Here is a 12,679-nt window from a genome sequence, read left to right as displayed (position 1 = left end):
AAGGAAAAAAGACCCCAACAAACACCTTATACTTGAGGAATTTAGGTAATTCTTATCTCTCAGAAAACATTTTTTCGTTCTGTAAAGTTTAATAACAAAGTAGGAAAAAAAATTGGATGAACAAATCAGAAATTATCTTCCCTGAAAATGCCTTAAAACATGAAGGAAATGGTTTTCTGGACAAAAAAAAATACCCAAACTGGTTATTTAACTAGTACAAAAACTAAATCCAAGTACTTAACATCTTTAGATAAGATATTTGGTAGGGGGAAAAAAAATTCTTTCAATCTTTCAAGAAACAGTATTCTACAGTGCCTTATATTAGAAGTGTTAAAAGAAAAGCTTCATCTGTAAAATCACAACTACAAAGTGATTGTGTGATCCACAAGAGATGTTACTAGCTCTACAGACAGTGTCCCAACTTCTATTTTCTTACACATGCAAGGACCCCAACCCTGCTCCTACTTCTGAGATTCATCTCAGATTTTATCAACTTTAGTCAAAAAACCCCAATAAGTGCAAGCAGAATTTATATATATGCAAATATGATGTTATATATCATATATGTAAGCATGTGATAGCTTGTCTCAGCTGAGTCTGGATCAGAGCATTCTGAGATTTTACCTATGTCCTTCCAACTGGAAAATCTCCCTTCTCGGGACCATCAGCTCAAATGATATGATCAAAGACACTGCAGAAGAAAAATGATAGATTGCTGTAATTCTAAATTATATAAATTATTACATTTTAATTTAAGATTAAATATTTGATGACTTCTATTTGTTTTTTGAATATGCAATACCCTTGGAGCTACTTAAACTATTTCATGGTTCTGTAGCTGATAGGAGCTTTTCTTATTAATAAAGATTAAATGCCACAATCTATTAGGCAATAAAACTCAGAACTTTTTTCACTTCATTTCAACGTAGTAATTTTGGATAATAGAGCTTTTAATGGAAAGGATCACTGTGACAAAGCTTTTTTTAAAATTAAGCTTAATTGAATTAATTATTCACATGCTAATGACTTAACATCCACTTCATAAAAAAATAAAAGCTGAAGACCCTTATACATACTTATCTCATACTTATAATCTAAGTAAGGACTGAAATAGAAAGATATCTTTGTTTTCTTTCAGATAGGGTGAAATATTTAAAATATAACTACTCTCCCTCCTGCTGAGGATGACTGGTGAAAAAGTGACATTCCAAATCCTACAGAAAAAAAAAAATCGTAATAATCTATGAGTCCTTAACTGAAAAGAGCTATTTATGAGAGTCAATTATCTCCTTTTTTTTTGCCAGAAATTGCATCTTTCCTATAACTGGCTCATTTCATGAATGGGCTGCTATGCAGGGAAAGTGGAACAATGTGATCCTGAGAAAACAAAACAGATTTGTAGCTATAACCCGGCTATCCCAAGGTGCTCATGAGGGCTCACATTTTATAATTCTTCATAATAATGCTTGGCACTTATGTAGTGTTTTATGGGATCAAGGCACTTTACAAACTAATTAACTGATCTTCACAACACCCCTGTGAGAAGTTACATTTTAGCATTCCAATTTATCAAATGGAATAACTGAGCAGAGAAACTGGATGATTTGTTTCATGTCCAAGTCTTCAGATCACAGAAACGGTGCTATTAGAAATAACAGTAGTTGCATTTCTCTGTTTCATTCTTTGGAACATACAAAGGAACTATTTGCATGAGAAAGGAAAACAGCATCTGGGCCCCACCTTGGGCCAGAGCTTTTACTTTGTTTATTTAAAACAATTAATTCACTTAAGCAACATGCTGGGATTCAAGTTCCTTTCCTTGTGCTGGATCTATATTGACTGTGCAAGAAAAGACTTGTCCTGCCCCATGATTTCCAAATAATGGGATTGGGTGGAAATGCTTCCTTGTTAAGGCATAAATTCTTTGTACTTGAAATTCTAAATAATTGTACAGTATTCCGTTTTCTTCAAGGCTTTGCAACAGCTACATGACTTCAGTTTGAAATTATGTTTTACTACGTTTGCATTTATTTCTGCAAGTTTCCAAAAATTTATTGCTTTGAACACCTGCATACAAGATTTAAAGGTTCTAACACATCTATGTATACTAACAGCCTTGAAAATCTGAACACAGAAATTGAATTCACCTCATTTCTTGTGCAAGAGTAAACAGCTGCACGTCAGACTGTGAATTAGCTTTGGCAAGTGTTGGCAAAGGAAAAGTCAGTACTTGCATCTACAGGTGTGAGCACCAGCACAAAAAAATTTATCCACTTAACAGAATGGAAATGCTTCTTCATAGACATATTCTTATGTTCAAACAAGCCTTATACAAAAATACTTTTTACTTCATCTTTGCCTATATCTCCAAAATGAAGAAAACTTGTCTTTTTAATTGGAGAACAGAAAGGTACTGACACTTCAGACATCCTAATAAAAATATGCAATAATATTTACTTATTGTGTTATTTATGCTACAGGGTACCTCATTATAATGTTTATTTCCTCTTCTTCCCAGAGGCTGGACAAGGCCCCAGCTGATGTGAAGGGCTGCACAGCCAAGAGAGGCACGAATGTGATGGAACCAGAAACACCTGTCCCCTTCACAGGTATCACAATCAAGAACAGATCATTCAAAATAGTATCTTCTCCCCAGGAAAGAAGTGCAGGTTCTATTTATCACTTCTGAAATCCCCACAGTGAGAAAGATTTTGAGAAAATATTTTGCTTAATGTGAATGTGCATTAAAAGTCCTTAAACACCTTCTGTTCAGCTTCTGGATATAAAATATTGTAGCTAAAAGGTAGGACAGGTCTTTTCCTTCTTGCAGAAGATATTTTGGAATAACAAAATAGAAATATTGTGGGCAGTCCAAAGAATTAATTCTAATCCACAGAATCACAAAATTTTAAGGGGTTGGAATGGATCTTAATGAACACCCAGTTATAAACCCCCTGCAATGGGCAGGGACATTTCCCACCCAGTTGCTCAAGCCCCCTCACACCTCGCCTTGAACACTTCCAGAGTTCTAGCTAGTACAAATGATTGTATCATTTTTAAAACTGAAAAATGGAGCTCTACCTCCAAATTAATTAATTAAAGGATTTAATTAAAAATAAGCCCTATTGAAAAAAAAAGCCACAAAAGAAAACAAAATCCCCAATACCCAAAAAATCCCCCTACCAAAACCTCCCCAAAACCTCCAAAACAAACACTCTCCCCCCCAAAAAAAAAAACCCCAAACTTTTCCCCCCTCCAAAAAAAGTACAAAAACAAAAAATCAGAAAAAGAACTAGCGAAGAGTTAAAGATCAATTGCTTTACTGAAGGGTAGCTGGTGTGAACAATTCAGGTCTAAAAGAATATGGTCTGAGAACTAAAGAGATTTGCAAAGCAATTGCTTTTAAAATTGTCCATCAGATTTCATAAACAATAAGCTGCCTATGAGGAGTTAAACTGCTGAATAAAAACACCCAGTGTTGTTTTACCAGGGCAAAACGTGGGAGAATCTATTTTACTTGCAGAAGTGAAAATTTCCAAGCAGCTGAAACGGAGTGAGCAGACAGCAGAAGGCACAGCTGAGACAACACAAAATACAGTCATCCAGGACTGTTTAAGATTCATGTGACTCAATGCTGGTAGCAGGAAATAGAGAACAAAGCAAGACTATCATACATATAATTCTCTCATTTGTGGGAGATTACTGTGTTCTATCAGTCAAATAGGAATTATTGCTGGCTGAGTTGGAGACTCATAGTTTGTAATGCATTAGATAAATACTGGCAAGTAAAACTGTTGGGCTTTCAAATGGGAGAAGTCTTTAATTTCTGAAAAAAATCTCCTCTCTTCTGCTTCCTTTTGTTTTCCTTTGGTTAAGAAGGATGGGGACATCATCATCCCACAGAACATGGTTCATATCAGGAGTTCTGTATATATTCTATTTTTCTGTAAAAACCTCCCACAAGCTTCATTTACAAAAGCATAAAACCATCCTACTGAAGAGATACAGAAGCATACAGTGCTCTTGGTCACGTAATTATCAGTTCTCTACCCACTGCCACAGAGCTCTCTTGTGAGGAATGTTGGGAGAAGTGTATGCAAGAGTCAAGATCTCTGTAAACAGCCATGTAATGGTGCAAGACCACATAAAACATCTTGGTCTTCAGCCACTTCTTCAACCATATTTAATCCTTGTATTCTAAACTACATCTCCCCCCTTACTCTGACACATGGGATTGAAAGACTTTCTACCAGAAAGGAGGCAAGTTCCAGAAAGATACCATAATGTAGCAACACAAAAAGCAGTAATTCTAAATTGGCAAATAGAAGGATCTTACTTGTCACCATTCTCAAATCTTGCCTTCTCATTCCTGGAAAATAATTTAAAAAATTTGGTGCTTTCAGAGGCTGCAAAGATCAGAGAAATGATTCTTCCCCAGGATTACACAGAAGACAGGAGAATACAGCTGAGCTTTCCATCCACATTTCAGAACAGGTTTGATGTCAAAAGTCAGGGGAAATTTTATATTTATTTTTATTATTATTTATTTCTTTATTCATATATACAAAAATAATTCTAAAAAATAACAAATCTCATCTACTGTAGAACCCATTTCTGCTCAATGTATTACATAAACCAGATATTTTAACACAGAGAAATTTAGTTAAAGCTATATCTTTTCCTCAATTCTGACTGCGTATCTTATTCAAGCTTTACTCAACCTACTGTAAACTATTTGCTATCCTAGATTTGGATGCCTAAATTTACTGTTGTAAATGTTGTCAAATCACTAATATCCTCTTGCAAGTCATCTTAACTTCCAACATAGTAAATTTCCCTGTAATGACTCTTTATTTAAGACTACATGTTTACAGTTTTCTACCATTTAGGTGATTTAAGTATATCATCGATTGAATATCCTGGTCTTGGCAGCAATGAATAATTTTCTTGACAGATGGAATATGAAAAAACATGAAATAAAATGTTTTCCCAAAACATAAATAGCTGGCAGTTATCCCTCAGAAATAAAAGTCCTTCTTAACTTAAAAGCAAACAGCATGTCATGTTCTCTGTAAAAAAAAGTCAAGAATTTAGTTATGCCCTCATCTAATGCCCTGTCGCAGTGAAGAAGGCAGGCTGTGAGGACAAGATACCAACCATTTACATGGGCCCATTCATTATTAGCCATTTATCTTTCTTCCCCTCTTTCAGCAACAACATAATCTAGGTGCTCACAGATCTGCTTCTTAGTCCTTCCTGAAATTTACCTTCCCAATGTCAAATCTGTGACAAATATGTGACATGCACATCATGTATGGGTTAAGCTCACAAAAACAGAGAGGACAATGTTACTGGAGCACTTCTTGCTGAAACAGAAATTCAACTATAGGGACACAAAAGAAAGGGATGGTTACATTTATACTGATAAGATCACTTGCAGTTCAATGAATTTGGTTACAGTAGTCAAGGTAAATGCAGCCGAATTCACAGCAACATTTATATGTGTGTGTATGTGATGATGTTAATAAATAGATGTATGGGAAGGCAAAAAAAAAAAAATTCAGACTGATACTTAAAGGAATCTTAGTTTAGAAAAATGAATCCCAAAGTGTGACTGCAAGTATAAGTTAAAGTAAATTAATGCAGCAGCATCAACAGTAGTGATTTTCAGAATAGCATACATGGGGTTTCAGATATGTGAGGAATACAACCAAGCAGGCATTTTTAAGATGTGGAAATTACTAATAAGCAAGAATCACATATATCAGTACTGTGGACACTTGAAATAACAATAACTCTGAGCTGAATTTAGATTTAGATTCAGAATTTAGAAGCTACTTAAAGCTATAAAACTAAAACCTTAGGATTGGAATGAGATGATTGATTGCCAGGGACTGGTAACCACAGACCACTGACTTGGTCCAGGGAAGGCAAAGGCAGAATATGGTCAGTCACATAACCCTGTTGTGTTACCACTGGTGAACCTTCCCCATCCAGCCAAGGGTTTGAAAGACATTCCAGGCAGAAAGCCCTTCTGAGACCACCTGAGCTGAGTCTGAGGAGGACAAATCAATTCTACGTTTCACAAGACTTGTCTGTGGTTTATTAAGAATTAGGACGTATTAGAAGGGGTTTTCTTACTGTGACATCTGTTAGGTATCTGTTATGCTCCACAGTCTCTCTATCTCACAGTCCCCAGAACACACAAGAACCAGAGGTGTCTTTCACCTCTGTGCTGTTCAAGTACACAGCTGCCAGAGGAGTGAAGGCAACTGCAGTCCCCAATCTTAGTGCTAATCATCCTGCCCCTGCCCCTGCTCCCAGTTACAGTTCACTGCAGCACAGCAACACGACAGCAGCAGAATTCACATCTATCATTCATCTTGTGCCCGCTCGCAGGGCAAAGAGAACACTCGAAATGCACCAAGTAGAGTCTTAAAAGAGATGTAAGAACTGATAGTTTCAAATGTGAGATTGCTAGGTATACCAGAATACGAGAAAATTATTTCCTAAAGTGAATTTTTTTTACCTGGGAAAAAAAAGCTGTCTAAATATCTTTAACTCTGGGCTGGCACAAGTCCTACAACAGGAAAAATCCCATTTTAGAATTGTTCTGAAACCATTTTGGATAACACTGTGATCGCAAGTATTGAAGAAAATAACTCTGGGAAATAAAGGCTCAAAGCATTAATAATTATTCCTCTGATCACATTAAACAGCTTTAAGTAAAAAATAAACACCATTTTGATTTATTGCATCTCAGACATTAAAGCTGATTTGCTATTTATGCTGAATGAAAAGGAGGAAGGGTTTCACCCAAAACAATGAAGCAGTACCAACACTGGTTCAGCTCAAAAAAAAAAAAAAAAAAAAAAAAAAGGAAACAACAAAACCCTCAAAACCATAAACAAAGTATATTTCATGAAAGGTTTTAATTTTTGAAAAACAAATTAACTTCAAAAAGAAACTCCCAGAAAACAAAACTTTCTTTTACTTGATTCTTCTGTGGACAATTTTTGTGAGCTCTACTTACTGTTTACCAATCTTCTAAAAAAATAGAAATTATTAGAGATGGTTAAGTAGTCAGAATAGAAAATGCCCCAAATATAGAAAAAAAGTTAGCATTATTGAAGACATTAAATCTGACCTATATTTCTAAATTACTGTAGAAGATAATAATAAAGATTATGATTTCAGAATCTTAAATTGAAAACTACACCAAACCCACTGTTATTCTTGCTCTCACTCCATTAATATAAATGTGTGTTATGTAATTGGTTTATATTTCACTTTTAACTGCAACTGCGATTCAAGGAACCAAGTACCTGTTGGCTCATTGAGCAATCACAAAAACTGCAGACTTGCTCCCAGCCATAGAGCCAGAGCCTGAACTGCTCCCACAGAAAACACAACTGGACACAACAAACATTGGTAAATGCCATACCCAGCTCTGCAGCATTTTCTGTGGTCAACTCAAAGCTTTCCTGCTATTTTGTTACCTACCCACCCAGCACTGTCAGTCACCTCTTACAGCTATATTTTTAAACCAATTTCTCAGCAATTATTGATCCTGCTAACATCACTGAACAGACAATTTCCCAGGTTTTCAGAACTTCTCAAGAGTGAAGCCCTTTTGTTGATTTCTCCAGTCACACCTCTCCATAAAGTCATACAGAACAACAGGCTGCAAAACATTTCAAGTCATACCTCATATCATATCTCAGTCATATCTCAGTAAAAATCAGAAAGCTGATTAATCTGGGTAGCACACAAAATAATCTAATATTCAATCAAAAATATTTTTAAAACATATCAGTTAAACTATCAGTTCAGCTGTCACATTCATTTTCTGTTTTTTCCTCTAATCCTCATTTTATATTTCAATTCCTTTGAAGAAGCAGTTCTAAACCAAGCTTTAATCCAGAATGAGTATTTCAAATAATATTTACAATCTTACTGTTCTTAATACAAGTCTCTGAACTGTGCTAAAAATGGAAGTTTATCTCAAAAAACTGTATTAAAAAAACCCTTAGATTTAGAATACAACCTTAGAATACTTTTTTCCCCCTGGAATATCATCAGTTATATAGAATACAGCAATAAAAGGAAAAGCATTATATATTAAAAAAAAAAAAGAGCAAGGAATGGTGTTTATTTTTAGCTTAATTTAAAACCATGATTAAAAAGAGACAAAAGAGTTAGGAATGGTTCACACTGACCTGAGTCCATAAAGGACTGTTCCATCTGGATGCAAACGAATCATTCTGTTCTTCACAGTCACACCATGAACAAAAGACTTCTTGTCATTTAGGAAGTAGGTATCGGGCACCCAGAGCTGATCAGCTACTCTGTTGTCCAGAGTAAGGTTTAGAGGTATTACGTTATAGGACAGCCTCTTATCCCTCCACGCTTGCTGGAAGTACATTGTCAAGGTATAGTCCTGCGATTAGAAAATACAAACAAACAAAAAAAGTTTGCACTGAAACATACACATGCAAAAAAAAAAAAAAAAAAAAAAAAAAAGACAATGAAAATACACATGTATTCATTATAACAGTTCCTAAAGGCAAACATTTCTGTTCAGAATTTCCATAAGTAGTCTTACTTATTTTTACAGTACTGAACATCTTGTACACACTTCATAACAGCAGTGAGAACACAAAGAAGATGGGGCATTTACATTTTATGAATGACTTGGAAGTTCTCATTTCAATATTTAAAAACTGCAGAAATTTAACAGCCTGCAATTTCTGTAGCACTTTACAAGCCTTCAAGTTCTAGGAAATAGGAACATTCACAGATCCAAATTTAACTTCAAGGTCTCCACTGCATTCAGTAGAGTTCTGGATCAAGCCTTCTGTCTATGAAGTTGCACCCAAAGTCTTCCCTAAATTAAAATATCTTCAAAGTCTGTTAACTTTGCCCTGGACACTGAGACCAATGGGAATTTTTTGAGGCTCCTATGCTATACACTCTTAGTCTTAATTTTACAGATGAAGTAACTCTGGTTACTTCAGGGGGACAATTCAGAGAGCACAATTAGCATCTCAGTAAACATTCACAGTATTATGAGACTTGCATTGTCTTGATGCAGGCCACCACTGTACAGTGTTTCAGAGATGTTGTGACCTCTTGGTGTTTTAAAGAATAATACATTTATAAAGGTTATATCTTTGTAAAACTGTTATATAGATACTGAATAGTCATTCTATTTAGCCAATGCTAAAAAAAACTCTACAAATAATACAGGAAGCATATTGAGAGCAACCCTGTGGAGAAAGACTTGCATAAATGGCGATATTAATTCTCATTCCCTGTTTTATATTGTGAAGGAGAGTCCACATTTTAAAGTACTTTTTATTACAGCTGGAAGTGAAAAATTTATCTTCCTGCTGAATTATTTTAAAAACAAGTGTATTTTACAAGCATCTTCATTTGAAAGGATGTTTGACATATATGAACACTCTACAGAACTTCTCAGAAAACACAAAAATAAATGTTTCTTGTTCTGCAGTTTCACAGACTCCAGTAAGAAATCAATGAAACTGGGTTGCTGTAATTATTCTCTTCACAATGTAAAATGTCCACCCTTGAACTAGGGAGGGCCTGTGAGAACTGTGGCTATTGCAGCAGAGTTCTGTAAGCAATGACACAGCACCTTGAAACTAAGTGACCCTGCCTCTTCCACAGAACAGTGAGCATTCATATGAATCAGTAGAAATTGTTTTATTTATAAATATGTGCACTTCAGTGGTGGAAACACTCTTATTTTTGCCTCGTCCCTCCCCAGAAGAGCCCACATACATGAGCATTATTTCAAAACACGTCTTCAATTTTCAGTGAAGCAGGGGGAAATACATGCTCTGCTGTGAATAGGTACTACATTTCTTCCTCACCAACACAAAGCACAAATGGCATTGCTGTCCCTTCGACTGCTGTTCCTGTCTGCACTGGTTAAAGCTCATTCTCCTTCCCTTGCTGTGCCCCTAGCCATGCCTGGAGCCGCAGCACCCCTGGCCAGGTGTCACAACAGAGACTCTGCAGGGACTCAAGTAGGTAAACACCAAGTAAGCTTTCCCAATTGTTTAACTACCAAATCTATTCACCTGGTAGGGGTTCTACAATCTGATCAGTTTTAATGACCTGAAACCTCTTCCCCTTCCCACCTCCCCAGGGTCAGGATGAGATCCTGCTTGCAAGAACATTCTACCTACATCTGAAGAATTTTATGCTTCATCATTTTTCTGCTGGATTTGATTTATAATCGGCTATCAGAAAATCTTCAGTAGGGAAATTTATTAGTCTTCATTATCCTAATATATCACATCATCAAGTAATGATGTGTAGCAGTTGTTTTTTTTCTATTATCCTTGGAGTGCTGCATTTTATTCCTATTCCAAGGAATAACCTACATGTACTAATGCATAATTACATACAACATGCTTTCATTTTTACACTTCAGTAAAAGATGAAAAACCCTAAACATACATGGTTCATTGCATAGAACTGAATTACGTAAAACTGTAAATTTGGAGCACTGGTATTGCTGAAAGAAAAGCCAAGTCATCAGGCTGGAGTTTAAAAATCAAACACATTGTGTTCCAGAAAGAGCTGGTGTTCTGACTAAAAATCATTTGTCATCTGTTGGTCAAAACAGAACTCCACTGAAATTGTTATAAAACTCTCATAGGCTTTTGAATAATAACTTAAAAAAAAAAAAACAAAGATGTTCCAAGCTACATATTTCAAAGTGAAATTGATAAGACAGGAAAAAAGCAAAACCTGTCACATAAACTGCAATTTATTTCTTGGAAATGAGAGAGGCATCTGTTTTCAAAATCCAAAATTAAAGAGTGATTCATAAAAGATGTGCAGGTACAAAACGTCCCTTCAGTATCCCAAGACCCTTTATACTTTGAGATTAAGAACATTCTCATCTAATAAGAATACTACAAGAAAAAAGTCTGTTGAACTCACATTGAATGTGGGCATTCCCCTCTATTCTAAGGATAAATATCAGAACAAACATGTAAATATCTTGTCTCTGGGAAGAGAGGCACACAATAGAAGTAGAGGAATAGAAGTAAAGGATTCTTTTAATTTCTTAAGGTTTAGCATCCTTTTATATTCACAGGATGGGATTGTTGGAAACAGTGTAAGTTTGAAGAGGAAACAGGAGCAAATTAATTTTCACAGCCTTGGACAAGGGACTAACTAATGAGCTGAGAGAACTCCAAGCCCAAAGCTCCTGATGATGGTATCTGTGTAAACCACTACACAGGCAGAAACTACCAAGGTACAGACTGTTTGCAGCACAAACACATAGACACATTTCTCCCATAGAAATACAGAGGTTCCTCGGTTGCCCTGTACATGAAATGCTGTATAAAACTGTATTAGTGTTGACAAAGTTGCAAGAAAAACCTAGAATATAAAGAAGCAAAAATATTTTTTGTAAATAATATCAGTTTTGTAGCTCTCATTATTATTATTACATTGTTTACCTAGATTTAAATTCAATAAAACTTTTTGTTCTCTTCTGAGCAAAAATATAGGCATCAGAAAATGGATATAATTTACCCCTATTCTATTGTGATCAAATAAAAAATGTCTCCTCTTTTCCCCACCTCACTTTTCCACTTTTCATCTTCTTTATTTCACACAATGAACAGAAGAGCAGTAAATATAAGACAAAGGTAATCTTAATGCATAATTTTCCATATGAATAAAAAAAAAAAAAAATCCAAGTTTCATTAGTATTAGCATATTTATCAGTAATTTTTATCCTGCACATTAACTCTGTGCAGTGGCTGCTGGCAGTGTAAATACACAGAGGATTTAAACTTGTATTTAGATAAATGGAAGTATTACAGACAGACATGATGTCAGTGAATGATCAACAATTTTCATGATGCAACAGAAGATACTGGACATGAAAGCATCAAATCTGAATACTGGCATTCTTATTTATATTCTCACATTTCATTCATGGTCTCGAATAAATGCTGAAGAAAAAAAAAAGAAAAAAATGTTTGAGCCTATTATTAGTTTAAAAAGATTAGAACACAGGCCTTACCTAAACCTACCCATGGGCCAATAACCGACATATTGCTGATCCCCTTTTTATTTTGGAAAAAGGAGCAAGGCAAGAAAGGAAATAGAGGTCATGAATATTCACAATGACAGTGGGTGTCTAATAGAAAAGACTGTACCAGATGTAAATTTTTTCAAAGCATGATAATAAGGTCCAATGTGAGAAAACATATTTAAAATACAGCTCTTTCTTCTGCATTACACAAATGAGGACTGATTCACACTGCAGCTTAAAACTGTAACCAACACTTGTATTAACAGGGCTAGAAAACAGCTACTGAAACACTGGAAGCCACAAAGGCAGGAAACTTCACAGATAAAAACAAGCAGAAGGAATATACAGTATCTATAATATTATAAATAATGTAAATAATACACATTCTGTATATAGTAAACATAGTGTAGGATAGTGTGAAGCTGAAGAAGCTATTTATCACTACTCCTCAGTAATGAATGGAGAAGTCATTTGTGGTTTGGCTTAAGTCCACTCGTCATCACATTCCTGGTTATTACTAACTTGTAAAAATGCTTTACTACTTTTCCACATATGGATTTTTTAAAACAAAATAATTTCCTTCTGAAAATG

At 35.2% G+C, this 12,679-nt stretch overlaps 1 protein-coding gene across 3 annotated transcripts in view; it reads right to left on the bottom strand.

Moving 5' to 3' along the window:
• Nucleotides 1-12,679, bottom strand: part of GABRB2 (gamma-aminobutyric acid type A receptor subunit beta2) — a 140,330-nt gene that overhangs the window by 86,424 nt on the left and 41,227 nt on the right. For all 3 annotated transcript variants that reach the window (XM_062502042.1, XM_062502043.1, XM_062502044.1), the window contains exon 4: nt 8,220-8,440. In XM_062502042.1, coding sequence (XP_062358026.1) covers nt 8,220-8,440 — 221 coding nt within the window. The remainder of the gene's footprint in view (nt 1-8,219; nt 8,441-12,679) is intronic.

The sequence above is a fragment of the Cinclus cinclus genome, chromosome 14, assembly GCF_963662255.1.
Source record: "Cinclus cinclus chromosome 14, bCinCin1.1, whole genome shotgun sequence".
NCBI lineage: Eukaryota > Metazoa > Chordata > Aves > Passeriformes > Cinclidae > Cinclus > Cinclus cinclus.
This window is presented reverse-complemented; position numbering and strand designations above follow the sequence as displayed.